The 16,125-nt window shown below is 41.5% G+C and overlaps 1 protein-coding gene across 1 annotated transcript in view; it reads right to left on the bottom strand.

Annotated features, from left to right (window-relative positions):
- crhr2 (corticotropin releasing hormone receptor 2) overlaps nt 1–13,015 on the bottom strand; it is a 54,684-nt gene extending 41,669 nt beyond the window's left edge. The window contains exons 1-2 of the mRNA XM_086272598.1: nt 12,805–13,015; nt 12,554–12,673 (exon numbers count right to left, since the gene is read on the bottom strand). Of these exons, the coding sequence (XP_086128724.1) occupies nt 12,554–12,673; nt 12,805–13,012 (328 nt within the window). The 5' untranslated portion in view covers nt 13,013–13,015. The remainder of the gene's footprint in view (nt 1–12,553; nt 12,674–12,804) is intronic.
- Nucleotides 13,016–16,125: the final 3,110 nt, after the last annotated feature.

The following is a 16,125-nucleotide window of genomic DNA, read 5'->3' as shown; positions in this document are numbered from 1 at the left end:
AATGAAAAGTATGCAAGGATGGCCACAACCTTACCAAAGACTTGTTTATAGCTGCTCAGTGAAATAACAAAATGGCTTTTCAGTCTGACCGTTGCCACAATCGAGTCTTGGTCCTGTAGTCTTTGAGTTTTAACTCTTCGGTCTCTGTTTTCCACACGCAAAACTGTGCACAGAACAGTCACAACAGTAAAATCACTGACAGTTGAATTAAATCCCATTTATAATCTTGTAACAGTGCAATGTTCTGGTTGTTGACATTCATCAGCAAGCGAAACACTGATGCGGACCAAGCACCCGCACCAAACGCTGCAACACCGCTCCGTGACAGAAGGTGCTTTCCCACTGCACACCACAATTTGCAAAAACTAATTAGGACTGCCTCAAGAAACAAAACAAAAGAGCTCAAGGCATTTACTCAGAAATTTCCGTTATGATGAAGCCTGCAAACTATATGACTGTTATGGCAAAAACCACGACAGTTGCTTTGTTCAATACTGAAATCAGAGGTATTCAACATCATTACACACAGGCTACCTCACATTAATAATCAGCGGAAGGTAAAATTGTAATTCAAATAAAAATTTGATTAATTGCACAGCCATAAATAGGACCAGAAGGATCTGCTGCCAGCATGCAGCGCTGACAGGTAACAGCTGTTTCAACCACGTGTGGGTGTATTTGCTTTAATGTTGAGGCTGATTTAGTATAAAATCCAATATGTTTTGGAGGAAACACTATTGCTCTTGGTCCCACAATACAGTGTTTACAATTTTGAAATATTAAGCTTAGATTAAGATTATATATATTGGTGTCAATATAGAAAAAAGCTATGATGAATAGAATAATGTCTTTTTTACTGTTTCAATATTTTTATTATGTTTTTTGTTTTCTTGTAAAAAAAAAAAAAAATTAACCACATGTTTTGATTTGTGGGGAGAAAAAAATATTCTGTCAAGCCAAAAGATTTTCACACTTCAATATGAAGCTTTAGCTAAATTTTTTAAAAAAAGATAAAGGTATTTATGAACCTTAGTCCTATATGAATCAAAGGTGTAAACATATGGTATTAAGCACATATGTGTTATCCCCGCCTCAGTCCTGGGGGATTTAACATCGAGGAAATTTGTAAAATGCAGCCCCAGATATGAGATATGTGACCGATTTTCCTTTGATGTATTCAGCAGTGCTGCACTCTTCTCTTTGATTTCAGACATATGGTCATTTTCTCACTTTGGACAGCAACGGTAAAATAAGAATCCAAAAATGAACATCCCTGATACCCCAGTAGCTAGTTATTCTTGCACGTACGCATGCACGGCTCAAAATAGTAAGTAACGAACAAAAGCTGGCTCGCAATTCAGAGTGTGATGACAGTTATGAACAACAGGGAGATGCATCTCCAGGAGGAGACAGTAAGAAGGATGCAAGGTTAACTGACAATTCTTCATGGGTGGCAGCTGCACTGCAGGAGTCTCAGTGGTATACAACTGAGAAAACTGTTATATGAATTCTGCAAACATTAATCTCCTGCTAAAACCAGGCAAAGACCCTGTATATCCCTCAAGCTATCGTCCAATATCCCTTATAAATGTAGACCTTAAAATAATCTGCAAAGCTCTCTCAAAGAGACTGGAGAAAATAACCCCCCTCTTAATTCATCCTGACCAAACTGGTTTCATAAAAGGTAGGCACTCATCAACAAATACACGTAGATTACTTAATATGATAGACTACTCATACAGTAAAAACCTAGAAACTACAATATTCTCTTTAGACGCAGAAAAAGCATTTGACAGAGTTAACTGGAAATTTCTATTTGCAACTTTACACAAATTTGGTTTTGGATCCTCTTTCATAAACTGGTTAAAAATATTATATAATTCCCCAACAGCTTGTGTTAGAACAAATGACCAGACATCCTCCAGCTTCTGTCTCTTGAGGGGCACCAGGCAGGGATGCCCACTCTCCCCTTCACTATTTGCAATTTTTATTGAACCACTAGCAGCAGCAATTAGACAGAATTCAGTAATTAAGGGCATAAAATGCAAGAACGTGGAACATAAAATCAGCCTTTATGCGGATGATGTGTTACTCTTTCTCCAAAATTCACAAACCAATATCTCTGGGGTGATTGAATTGATAAACTCTTTTGCAAGAATATCAGATTACTCAATTAACTGGTCAAAATCTACAGTCCTACCGATTAATTGCTCCTTCCATAATTCCTCTTCTACACCACTGCAATCGGGAAATATAAAATATTTAGGTATTAATGTTTCTCCCAAGCTTGCAGATCTAACTAAATTAAACCATATCCCACTTTTAAAGAAGGTAGAAGATGATCTGGCTAGATGGAAATGTCTACCCATATCACTCATGGGAAGGGTTGCCGCTATAAAAATGATGGTCTTACCAAAAATAAATTATTTATTCTCAATGATCCCAACTAAACCGCCACAAGATTGGTTCAGATCTCTAGATTCATGTATGTCCAAATTCCTTTGGAAAAATAAACCCCCACGTATAAGCTTAAAAACACTACAAAAGACCAAGGATAAAGGAGGACTAGAACTGCCTAACTTTCAGCACTACTTCTTAGCCAACAGGCTTCAGTTTATCTCAGGATGGCTAAAACACACCCTCTTAGATGAACCTTGGCTAGATGTAGAACAAGCACTCTGCAATAATCTAGAGATCTCAGAACTACCATTTATCAGCTCAAACATCCAACAACATGAATGCTTTAAAAGCATCAACATCAGCTCTTCTCTGACAGCATGGTGGGAGTTTCTAAAATTGACGGCGTCTTCATTAATCCCATGCAAACGTACACCTATCTGGAACAACCCTGACATATTACAAAACAATAATATGATAAACTTTTCAGATTGGAGTGATAAAGGAATCAAATATTTAGAACATATACTAGAAGGAACAGAATTTATTTCATTTGACGGACTAGTTACACAATATGGGATCAACAAGAAAAGATTTTTAGAATATCAACAAATTAAATCCATAGTAAAAAAGAAATTTAGTGTGTGGTTCAATTTCTTACTCTTAAACCCCCCAAATTACTATCCAAAATATACAGAATGCTTTCTAAAACAGATGAATCAATATCACTTCCTATTGCAAAATGGGAAGCGGATTTATCAGTTAACTTAGACCTAAACTTCTGGTCTCAGATTTGCTTAAAAACCTTTCATCTAATTAGAAATCCCAGTCTTCAATTAATTCAATACAAAATATTACATAGAGTACACTATACAGGTCATCGGATGTTCAAGATGGGCTTTACGTCTACCAACAACTGCTCACACTGCCAAACCAATTCACCGGACAATTATATCCACGCTCTTTGGTTCTGTCCACCAGTTCAGAAGTTTTGGCGCGAGATATGTGAAGACTTATCGAAGTGTCTGAAATGTAACATTCCAACTTCCCCCTTAGTGTGTTTGTTGGGCAGCTTAGATAATGTCACTTCAGAAAAGAATATCGCCCATATGGTTTTCACTGCCCTATGCATAGCCAAGAAAACAGTCCTCATGAACTGGAAAAATAAAAATAATCTTAATTCTAACCAATATAGAAATTATCTATTAGATTACATTAGTCTTGATACAGCCTCTGCCACCACATTAGATCAATTGCTCTGGGCTCCTTTGATCAGCTCCATCACCTAGTGGGGGTGGGGGGTCATAGTTTGGTCCCGCCTTCACTGTTGTGATTGGTGTGGGGGTAGGGACAGGCTTAGGGCGTCGGGGGGTTCCCCGGAGGCATCTTCCTTGGGGGGCTCAACCCGGGGTAGCGGTCATGTCCGGTTAGGGGCTCTGTTGGCTCTCTGGTGACTGTTTCCTCGCGGCTGCGTGCAGCGGGGCTAGGGGAGGGTCTGTGCTGACGGACGTGGGTTACTGACCTGGTAGCCTGGCTGGCCCTGGGTGGGTCCGGGATGGGCGTGAGGTTCTGGGGGCGCTCCGTCTCTGGGCTGGGACCCGGACTGGGCCTCGGGGGCTTGGGTCCTGGTTGGTGTGTTGCCGGGGTTGTGGGCGGGTGGGTGCATGGGGGCCCAGCCCTGGAGCAGGGTGCCGCCGGTGCGTCGAGCCACCTGGGGGGCTCTTCAACTGGTGGGGGAGATTGTCACATCTTGCAGGAGCTTTCCTCTCCTCAGGAGCTCCCTCTGCAGGAGGGGGAGATACAGGAGAGGTGGAGGAAGATCTCAGCCTGGGTGTTTATTGTCTTATGTAGTCTGGAAGATGAGTGGATGGTGGGGTGGGTGCAGTTTTCTCTGTGGTGGGGTTGGGTGGACTGTCCCGGGCTCTGTGGGGCCGGGCGGCGCTGCTGCACTGGGCCCGGTCTGGATGGGCCTGGGCCCCCTTTCCCTGGCGGGTCGCGGAGTATGGGGGTGCCTACTGGGGTCAGCGGGGGAGCTGGCCCCAGGGAGGGGTCACTTGCCCCTCCCTTCCTTCCCTCCCCATCTCCAGCTGCCTCCCTCTTCCCGCTCCACCACAACCACCCACACATGCAGGGCCTTGGAGTAGGGGTATGTCACCAGGGTGCAGAGGAGGCTACCCCCCCCTCTGTCCCCTTCTGGCTGCCTCTGCCTCAATTTTATCCCACAACTTGGACATTCACATTACTCACACTCTCATTACACATACATATAGGATCTTGGGGGTGGGCACGATACACGGAGTCCAAAGTACCATCAGGGTGTACACCCCACCCCTGGCATCGTTGCCCACCTCTCAATTTTAAATACACGTAGACATTGAGGGCTAGCAGGAGGGACCATGCGCTTACCTGCTGCTCTCTGGCAGGTAGCTCCATGCCCTCCTGGGTTTTAAATGCACCTTAGAACACACATGCATCAACACTACAATGAGCGGGTGGAGGGAGGTTTGGAGTCTTCTCTCACCCCCGTTCTCTGCGACCTGCTGGAGCAGGGGGGCTAGGAGGAGGAGTTGGCTGTCCGACTGCGGTCTGGAGTGTGGAGCCTTCCTGCTGCTGCGGAGTCGGGGCGGTCTGCCTCCCCCCACCGCAGGGAAAAGGGAAACACCACCTGGGTCTGAGTGCAGTTCCCCCCTCCAGGGGCGAGGGCACCTAGACCCGGTTTGTAGAGTACGCTTGGGGAGTGTGATCGTGTGTACAACGTCTCTTTATGTCTGTCTCCACGTTGGTTGAGTGTGGAGTAAGTGCATATGAGAGCATGAGGGGGGGAATGGATGTTTGTATCTGTGTGTGCCTGTATGTCTGTGTCTATATGTCAGGTTGGGTGTCAGGCGCCACCTCTCTGGGGACATCTCAGGCCCTCCAAGGTTTGGAGGCCTATCTCCCCCTACCACCACTTCCCCTGCCAGTGGCGGACCCCCTCAGACATCGGTGCGTTGGTGGTTCTTTGTGTCCGGGGATGGGCGTCCAGGTACACACCGGCTCACTCCTTGGCGGCCGCTTATCGGGGCCTGGAGCCTGGGGCTCGCTCGGGCCACTTCGGAGGTGGGGTGCCCCCGGCCTCTCGGCCTGGGGCTCGGTCACTCAGGCGCAGCTGGCTGCCGGCGGAGCTCACGGGCGCGTCACTGCAACTCCCCCTGGCTTCTGCTCCGCGGCTGCTGAGTGAGCCCTCATCTGGGACTCTCCTCAGCTCTTTCCGGGACAGTGGCGCAGCTGCCCCTCTGTTGGTCTTCCTTGGTCTCTTGTGTTCTGGGGGCCTCTGGATGTCTGGAGTTTTGATCTCCTCCACACCTGCTTCATGCCCTGGAGAACGGGGCTGTGGCCCCCCCACACCCTCTAGCAGATTATTACATGAAGGAACCTTTTAAAAAAACAAAAAACAAGCGCGTCCATGCTCACAGGTGTACACACGGGTGATCACACCCACAAACTACACCCTTTTTGGCTCCTACCTCAAAGCACACTGTGTTCTGTTGATCTTATGTGCTGCACAATAATGTTTAACATTTAGTATTTACTGTCATATTCCCATATATCATTGTGATGTTGTTTATTCTATTACTCTTGTTCTCTTCTGCTTGCTTTCTTTTTTCTTTCTCAGCAGGTGATCCAGGTGATTGATATATGAATTTTTTTTTCTCTGCCCGTTCTGTTGGTTTTTGTCTTTTGCCCTTCTCCCCCGTCCCTCTTCTCAGCTGTTTCTCTTTCCCTCTTTCTTTCTCCCCTTCTTTCCCCCAGTCAAGTCTGTCCCGTATTCAGTAAGTGAAAATAAAATAAACAATAAAAGGTGAATCAAATGGACCATTACGGCAAGGCTGGGATGGTCAGTTTGGTAAAGTAAATCCGTTGGGCATCTTTCTTTGCCTTTAGACAACAATTCTGAGGGCAAAAGAGCCAAACGGGACAGGCCAAAAAAAAAAAAAAAAAAAAAAAGAAAACTGTTACCTCTGTTAACAGGTACTGAGATTTTAAGACTTTTTTAACAAGAAAGGCGGTCCATGGTCTGAGTTTGGATGTGTGAAAACGCCACTTTGAGATAGAGTGGGGAGGATGAGGGTGGAAAATTAATTTGAGGCATCTATCGAGACACAAGTGCAACACTAAAACGAATGCAGTTTTCAGGACATATGGATGTAAATGTGTCATTTGGTCTGAAATGATAAAATGAAAATGTTTGGAAGGAGGACTTGGATTTACGAGTGAACACAGAAGTAGGAATGAAAAGAAAATAAACCATAATAAATAATCATGACATGCTTTGCAGATATTTGTGTTATTTGGTAGCTTCAAAATGTCTCCGGTACTTTAGTGTGTCATCTGTGGTGAGTGCAGCCAGCGAAGGCTGGTGCTGATTGGACCCCCTCTGGGTCTTGGTGTGCAATGGCTAGTGAAATGTTTGCAACACATACTGTCCTGAATTTGCTGATTGAACCTCTTACTCAGTCTCACCGTGGAGAAGGGGATCAAAGGTTTCAAAGGGCTAGAATTCGCAGTAGGAGAGGTATTTTGCAGAGACCTGTGGTGCCGTCATTAGATCGAGCAAAGAAAAAATAGCACAAGTTGTGGCAGACGCATGTGCATGTTTCTCGGCATTAGAAAATGCACATGAGGTAGATTGCATCAGTAAGATAAGTGTCACAATAAGACATTTTGTGATTTGGGAACACCTAAACAAGTGAATGCAACAATGAGCGTTGACTGTCTACATGTAATTTTCTCCAATTTCTTCTCAGAGCTTTAGGAGGAAGGAAAATGAGTTTCATATTAATTCTCCTCTGAGTGGGGACATGACAGCTCACAGACAAGAAGATGCAAAACAGCCATTATAGCCATTTGAACTGTCATTAAACTTCAGCGAGTCATTTGGTCATGCTGTGCAGTGAGTAAGGTTTTGACAAATAAGGCAGGATTTCTTTTACACATTCCTCGTCACACAACCAGTCCACCATAGGCTCTTAAACAATTTTTAATAGGGAACATCTACAAAAAAAACTGTGCTAATACCAGTTTCACAATTACTAACAATGCCTGTCTATATTTATCCACCACCTTATATTAGTGTCATGTTTGCCTCCAGAAGGCGAGGTACAGAATTAGCTGTGATTTAAAATAAAGAGACAAGCTGTATCCCCCAACATGCAACACTACATCAGCTTCACTCTCTCCACTGTCAGTCTGAACCAGATACACAGAGCAGCACTGATATGTCTCAGACTTTATTAATCCTGATAAGAGAATCAATAGAGCTCTATTGTAGAAACAGCTGCCCTGATTTTGATTTGTGTTGACTAGGATGGTACATTATGTGCTAACAGGATGTCGCCTATGTGAGAATGAACACACACTCACTGGGAGGAGGTGAATTTACAAGAACAATATGAGCGATTCACTGAATAATTAAAGTTGTGCTCTGGGTGAACAGAGAAAGCATACAGGTCACACATTTTTTATTTATCTTCCAAAACTAAAACTTCAGCACTAGTGCCACTCTTCAGTACTGCTTTGGACTGCTTGTTTTGCCTGAGGCTTGATAGAGAGCACATCATATAGTCGTTAGAAAGCACACCGTATCTAACAACTGTGGCCCAACGGTGGCGATTTTCATTTCATGTAAACCAGAGGAACGAATAAATGCGCTGCAAGAAAAAAAACATGAACAGAGGAAAGTTTAAAAATGCATAAATGCTCTTAAGTCACTCTGCGCAGACATTAATATTTATACAAGCCAGATGAAATGGAAAAGAATTTATAGCTACTTACCTGAACTGCCCCGCTAAGCCTCTTAAACTTCTAATTTTTGCAAAAGAATCGCAACATTTTTACTTTACACTTGCTCAGCTTCTCATTTGAAAGCACCACAGAAAACCTACACGGTTTCAAGCAAGATGTGGCATTTATATCTTGTACTGTTCAACAACTGGGAGTACAAACCGCAAGGGATTCTCCTTAAAATATCCTGGGTCATTCATTTCTAATATGCAGGCTTGTATAGAAGCATGAAATACCTGGCTCTTGGATATATGCTGGGCAAATGGCTGCTGCTAGGCATGTGGTCAAAGTGATTGGCTTAAAACACATCTTGTTTGGCTTCAGTTTGCAAATTGCTGCGCTGCATTTTCACAGTTCTTTTTTTTTTTTTTTTGCATTGTTTTAATTAACACCTGCTCATGGGATGTTAGGGCCTACTTCTATTCTTAGTCTGACCTATTTTGTGGTTTAAAATTTGTATTTTTTTTCCTGAATGCAAATGAGGGCTGCTAATGTGACCTAGGAGGATGAGAATAATCACCTACATTGTCTCTGGTGTCACATCACTTTGCTGTGAAAACACGCAGAATCCTGCAGTTAAGCTATCAGTTGTGAAGAGTTTTGTAATGGCCTCCCTGCTGTGTCGAACCGCAATCTATTAAGATAAGATAACCTTTATTAGTCCCACACGTGGGAAATTTGTTAAATATTCTGCTTTGGCTTCTTTAATAGTCTGACTTAAAACAATGCATTTATTGTTGCATGTTTGACATCCTAAAAAACTGAAAGTCTATTTCCTGATTTGACAGGAAGAAGAAAAAAAGATTTGTTTACATAGCTAAGATAATCCAAGCATTTCAAAGCGTATTAGCTGCACATGTCACATGTCAGATCTGTGTTAAAAATATAACAATCCATGTAATTACAAATGTTGGTGACAGTGAAAGAATAAAACCTGTAATCTCTGCTGTCACAAGAACCAATCCCTGTAATTAACTTACTCATCAACTTTTTCGCGCAAGGGCGAAAAATCTGTCACCTCCTCTATCTAATTTCTGAACTGCACATATGTTTGAGACAAACATTCAAACAATATTTTATTTACTGTTTGATTGCTGTATTCATTCACTCCTGGGTGATGCAGGAAACTGCAGCTGTACAGTTCTTTGTACTTCTCCTATTATCTAACGGGAAACTCTTCACACAGTTCAGTCAGTATATTACAGCCTCAATATCTAAACCTGAGCCTGATAAAAATGTAATATTGACTCACCAGGGTGCTATCTAAACCTTCACTGGACAAGGTGTCTCAATGCTTTTCGGTATGCTTTTCACACTGGTGGATCAAACCAACAGGCGTGTTCAGCTAAGATAAGATAAGATAAGATAAGATAGAACTTTATTAATCCCTCGGGTGGGTTCCTCTGGGAAATTCGACTTCCAAAAAGCACAGCAACGACCGAAGTTACAGTTACAGAATTGTTATATATATATATATATATATATATATATATATATATATATATATACACACACACACACACACACACATATATAAATACAGAGACAAATATAAATAAAATAAAATATACAAAGGGGATAAATAGAATAAATAGGAATAAAAAATAAAAATACAAGTGAATTGCACATTTCAAGTATTGAGTCTATTGCACTGTTGACTATTTACAAAAAGTATTGCACAAGGTATTGCACAGTGAGGTGAAGAGGCACTACAGCTTAGTTGTTCCCCCCTCCTTTGTCCTCCTGTTTCCCCTCCCTCTCCCCTCCAGAGAGGAGTTAAACAGTCTGATGGCGTGTGGGACAAAGGAGTTTTTAAGTCTGTTAGTTCTTGTCTTGGGGAGAAGCAACCTGTCACTGAACAGACTCTTCTGATTGTTTATGGCCGTGTGCAGAGGATGCCCAGCATTGTTCATAATGTCCATCAGTTTCTTTAATGCTAATACTAAGCAGCAGCAGAGCAAAGTTGAATCAAAGGTGATCAGACAGCAGTTGATTGTGGGTGTGTATCAGAGGTTTGGTGGGTAATGACACTACACCTGAGTCTATTACAGAGATAACAGTAGTGTTAAATGAAAAGTCCAGATATGGACACTCTGGACACTCACACTTGGTGCAGGTCGGTTATTTTGTGAAATGAATGGTGCTGTTTTCTCGGCAACAAGTTCATCAGCCTTATGACTAACACAGGAGTTACATAAGGTGACAGTGCTGGGTGGCGGAGTTGTGATATGCTGTTCTCAGCTCTTAGCTAAACTGTTGGCTGACACAGATTAGTTTGGAAACTGCTCAGCCTGTCAAGCCAGCAGATTAAAACCATCCTCTTAGCGTATTGTTGAAATCAGAAGCAAAATGAAAAGTATTATTCTGAAATCCCACACCCACCCTCCCCCCAAAGAAATTGACCAGATAAGTCATTTCCGCAAGCTCTTATGAACTAGAGTTGCATTTTGGAGATAAGTAGCCTACAGGAGCTGAGTGATCCAGGGTGACACGCAGGTAGGGACGGGGGTGGGCGCCTAAAAATTGTATCATGATATTTCAAAGACATCTGCAAGAATTATATTTCTGATGATGTAGAGAAATAATCCTCAACAATGTTTTATCTGAGATTGCAGCTTGCCTGCAGCACTGTTTATTTGTGCAAACAAAATAATGGACATTTTCTGTCCTTCATTTCCAATGAGCTGCTGTCATCGATGACAGACGATCTCATTCAAAGTGTGCTTCTACTGAAACAAGGTGCCCCCAGCAGCAGAAATATCACAGTGCAATAGTAGTGGCACAGCATTATATTCAGTGATGCAGCATAAGACAAATGTAAGTGTAAAAGGAGCCTGGTTAGTGGTTTCAGTGGAAATTTTGGTGGTTTGCATTTGGATTGTGGGGACACACAGTTATTTGATACTTTTAAGCAATTATTAAAGTAACTTGTATCTAATCAGCAACCAGCACAATAAAACTGAAGCTGAAAACATTTTCTACCTGGGATGTTGTTACTTAGGTCAAACAATTTGCTTAATGTCCTGTTTTTCCACCATTTCAATTGACATCATATTATTACATATACTTGCCCAAAAAATATGAAGCAGCACTGGTAATTTCTACCATTTGTGCTTCCTGTCATAGGGAGTGAGGCCCGCGAGTGCTACAATGATGCTCAGTTATACCATTTTTGGGCCTCCTTGCATTTCATGGTGTGTTTTCACATCAAGTGATGAAAAATACTTTGCTAAGTATTGTGCTTTGTTGGAAGATGTTCAAATATCTCCCTTTTTACTAAATGTCTGGGTGTGTCTTGTTGTTTTGCGCAATAAGGAATTTGCACAATAACCATTGCTATAGCAGTGATATCACAATATGACACTTTTTACACATAAAAGTTTTGTATATTATGCTGTTTTATATTGTATGATGCAGCCCAAGTGGAAGGCGTCCATAGAGTCCATTGTTTGGTCACACCAGACAAATCTCAAACCCCAGTCTAACTGTTAGAAGTCGAGCATGTGAATACTGAACACCTGTTTAAGATAAGGAGATTTTTAAAGAAAGCAGGCTAGTATTAAGGTCCAATGTTTAGTAGACCCATCCATCCACCGCAACCTCCTCCCAATGGAGGCTTTCATTGTTTCATATCCTCTCTTATTTTGGACACTAGACGGTGCTGCTATGATAACAGTTATACAATAGTTCTAATGGGCAGTCAGTCTCAATTTTACAGCAGATCACCTTGCTCGCTCTCTCGCACACACACTCTCTCTGCTGATACTGGAACACCAGTGCAATGCCAAATTGTCCAGCTGTCTATTGGAACAAACAAAATTCCCCCTCCAGTAAAATCAAACCAAGAGATGCCCTCACATACATGTAAGTAGCTTACAGAAGCAGAGATTTGAGCGATCTTAGGTGTATTTGCCCTTTAAGTGAAAAGCACACACGCACATTCTTAAGCAGCTGTTCCTGTAACAGGAGGTTTAATAATGATCACTGATTCGCTGTCTATGCCGCTTTACTTGTGAACACAGGGGGGGTACTAATAATAAGCCTGTGGAAAAATTATCTAATTAGGGTAGAAATGAAAATTCATAAGACGGTGGGCTAAATGAGAGATCATTAAGCTGCTGGATTTGTTTGTTATTGCTTATATTAACGGGCGGTTGTTTGCAGCACAAATCATTTTTTTCATGAAGTCTTGCTGTAATTAACGCACTTGCTAATGTTGCGCTCTTTTGCTTTGCGCTATTTCTTTTTCCACAACTGTCTAAATAATTTTCCACAAAATGCTCCACAGTTTCCCACACGTTAAGGAACTTTTTTCCACGATGGAAAGACTTACTCGTTGTGTTGTACTTCACCCCATTAATGTACTCAGGGCAAGGTCTTTCTACAATCCTGCCAGTGCTGCTCCGTGGCCAGCAGGTTCCAATCTCATCGGTTGTGGCATTGCAATATAAACCTTTTAGGGGGGAAACATAATAAATGAAAATAAAATAAAAGATAAAGGTCGACGCTTAGCTTTCTATTTTTAAGATGTAACAGCAAAACATCTCAATACTGAGGAAGGAGAATGAAGCAATTCCGCCTTACCATCAGTGCTCAGCAATGACAATGAAGCATTTGCCAAAAAAGTGTCCTGGAAAGCCTCTATTAAACTACAATTTAGGTCCCCGAGCTCTCCAAATATGATCTCATAAACAGTAGCATCCATAGTGCGAGCCGCCACTTTTGGTCTGAATAATGTGCAAGTCCGAGAGGAGATAGGCACACTGCCGTGCCCAGCCGTGTTCGTGGGCATGTGAATCGGTGCAACCGTAATGACAAGTAGAGAGCCCGGCGCGCCTTCTGGAGAGCGCGCGCCTGGCCAATCAGAGCCGCGGATCCGCTCATCCCTCCACGTGAAAGACAGCCGTCACACCGCACTGACCGGATCATGAGCCTTGTTACTCTGACATTTCACACCTGCTACCCACCTGTCGTGTTTATTTATGAGGAAAAAGTCGCTGCGTTTGAAATGCAAAGTAGCGTGTGTGGGAGAGATTTAGAATGAAATGTACAGCCAGGTTACCTGTTGTTGCGAGTGAAACTTGAATGGAAGGGAAAGAAACAGAACAGAACAGAAAGCAGCAAGAAGAATACTGGGTTCAGTTATTGGTTTTATATTTGTATCATAGAGCCCTTTTTTCTGTATGCAAATAGTAAACGGACGTTTTCAGGGCAGGAAGCTGAAAAGCTGATTGTATGTCGTACAATAATTAGACTCGGTGATGACGTCGGCTCCTTTGGCTTTTGTTTCTAAATAGCACTAAGGACACAACTCTGTCGGTACTTTTTAACATGATGCAGAGCTTAATCTGGAATGTTTGGACATAACCAAGTTTAACTTTTGCTTTGGATTGCTGTTATCATTTCCTGTTTTACTTTGAAATCTGTAATTCTTATGTGTTTTTGCTTTACTTTTTCCATTATTGTCTTCACCTTGTAATATAAAGCACCTTGAGGAGAAGCTGTGATTTGGCACTATATAAATACAACTAACTGAAGATTGAATTCAACTGAATTAAGTTGAACTGATTTGTTTTCTGTCACTTTTGCACACCATCCTTAACCTATTATGTAATGGAGTCACTATAAGGCAGTATACTTAAACCTGACTCTCCAACTAGATGCTTGTACTCCTTATACTCAAGCCTTCTAGTAATTTCTTGGTTCTCTCTGGGGTTTTTTTTTTTTTTTTTTTTTTGGCTTTATCTGCATGCAAAAGGACATACAAGCTCCCTGACCTATATGCTTCAGCCAGAACCCCTTCAAGTTTGTTTTCATTGTTGTGTCCACAGATTTTCAGAATACGTGCCCTTTCTGCTTTCCCCTTGTCTCTTCTGGTTATCTTGTGTTTGACCCTTGCTGTGATCATTAATCTTTGGATTTTTGGACTTTTTCTTGCCCCTGGTGTCCTGGATTTGGGTTGTCTCCTCCTGTAAATCGTTACGAGGTTACCCGAGGACTGTGAAAGAACCAAATGTGCTTCTAGTAGCAGAAAAGCTGTATCTCTGGCATTAAAGTCTGACACTTGGAAGCCAACCACCCACCTCAGCAGAGGGTTTTTGTGAACGTATCTTGTCAGCTCCAAATGTGCACCTGATACATTTTTCCCATTCACAAAAACCGGAAGCATTTAAACAAATGCCATGGTGCAGTAGAGGGTAGTCTCTTTGAAGACTGAGGAAAGTACAAACTAAATAAAAAATACTACTGTGTACCTTCAGAGTGTGTACACTCACAACTGTTTATTTTTCATGAAACAGAGCCCGATTTTGCACTTTTGTACATTGAGTAGTTTTTCTGTAAAAAGGTGAAAATAATTATGACCACAATGGCACTGATCATGCAGACCAACACTCCCTGCCAGGTTTACAGTTTTGAGTACCCTTTGAGTGAAAGTACAGTTCATTCCACAAATGAGTGACTCAAAATACTGAATGCTTCTTATTAAAGATGTGGTCTGTTTTGCTTTAAACAGTCATTTTTTATTTATTGTTATTTTTTTTCGACAATTTTGATGTTTTAAAATTGAGATTCACGCAGCTCTATTCCCAATAATTTCTGCTAACTATGGGGCAAAACAAAACAAAATAAACTGTATCAATAATAAAATCTCAAGGCTTACATTATTTGATTAAATCTTCCAGTTTCTCATAAATTCTGGAGCTGCAAATATAGCACGACGAAAAATTCAAATGTTTTGTCTCAAACTTCGATTCAAATTAATGAAAAGTGTCTAGACTGCAAATGTGACTCATAACAGAGTTTAATATCTTGGCTGTTTACTGTTAAATGTGAGACGTGACCTTTTCACCAGCGAGAGGCTTTCTGTCTAAGCTCCCTCTTAGCTTCCACATGCAGAACTCCATGTCACTTTACGCTCCAGTCATGCAGTCATAGATCGGATTGTTGGGTTGACCTGGCCATGTGATGAACACTGTTGTAATTACCCAGCTATAAATAGTGCACCAAAAAGTTAATTAATTCTCCCACAGCATCCACTCTGTGTTATACTGCTTCCAGGTATGGGAAGGCAAAAAAGCACTTTAGGTTGAAGAAAAGAAAACATCTTTCATTGTTTGATTCTCGGGATATCTGAGATTATTAGCTTTGTGAATAGCTTTAGAACAAATTTCTTCCATTTGTCACCTGGAGAACAAAATGCTTCCAATCATTAACATAATGTCAATAAAGAAGTCGCTGTCTCTTTGTAACTTACCTAATCTATTTTTTCCTGGTCGTAAGTGAAAAACAGATGAAAGCCTCTCTGCTGCTCACACAGAAAACACTTTCCTTCAACAAAAAGAAACCAAGCTTAGAAGACATCAAACCTGGCTCAAAGTGAAAATTTCATTACTGGATCCTAAAAAAACCCAATGCAAGTTCCCTTTTTTTTCCCACTGAATTTTCCAGCCAATCTAGGGTAAAAAAAAAACAAAAAAAACAAAAAGCAAACTGCACCACAAAACTGCTGAAGCCACAGTTTAAACTTTAATCAGTGAATTTTCCTTCAGGTACAATGAAATCGTAGCAAATGAAATTTAACAATGATTGTCAGATGCAGCCCACAGATTGATTTGACCACTGAAATGACCTAAAAGTTTTGCAGCAACACACAACCTAATGTTTAGTTCTCAGATTGGTCGAAATATGCGCCCATATGCTCATAAGACATTTTTCACTTCCTGATTTCTTCGTTTTTGTATATTTGTAACACTTTAATGTTTCTTTAAACAAACCTTGATTTTAAGAAAAGCTCCTCTGAGTATGAATGCAGAAGGCAATTTTTTAAACTATGATTCCATTTATTTTTTCATTTATTAAGGGAAAAAAATAACATTCAAACCTACCTGGCACTGTGTGAAAATT

This window comes from Aulonocara sp. 'chitande type north' Nkhata Bay, linkage group LG18 (genome assembly GCF_057382095.1).
Source record: "Aulonocara sp. 'chitande type north' Nkhata Bay isolate Kocher_YH1m ecotype deep benthic linkage group LG18, A_spYH_male_GT1.1, whole genome shotgun sequence".
Classification (NCBI taxonomy): domain Eukaryota; kingdom Metazoa; phylum Chordata; class Actinopteri; order Cichliformes; family Cichlidae; genus Aulonocara; species Aulonocara sp. 'chitande type north' Nkhata Bay.
This window is presented reverse-complemented; position numbering and strand designations above follow the sequence as displayed.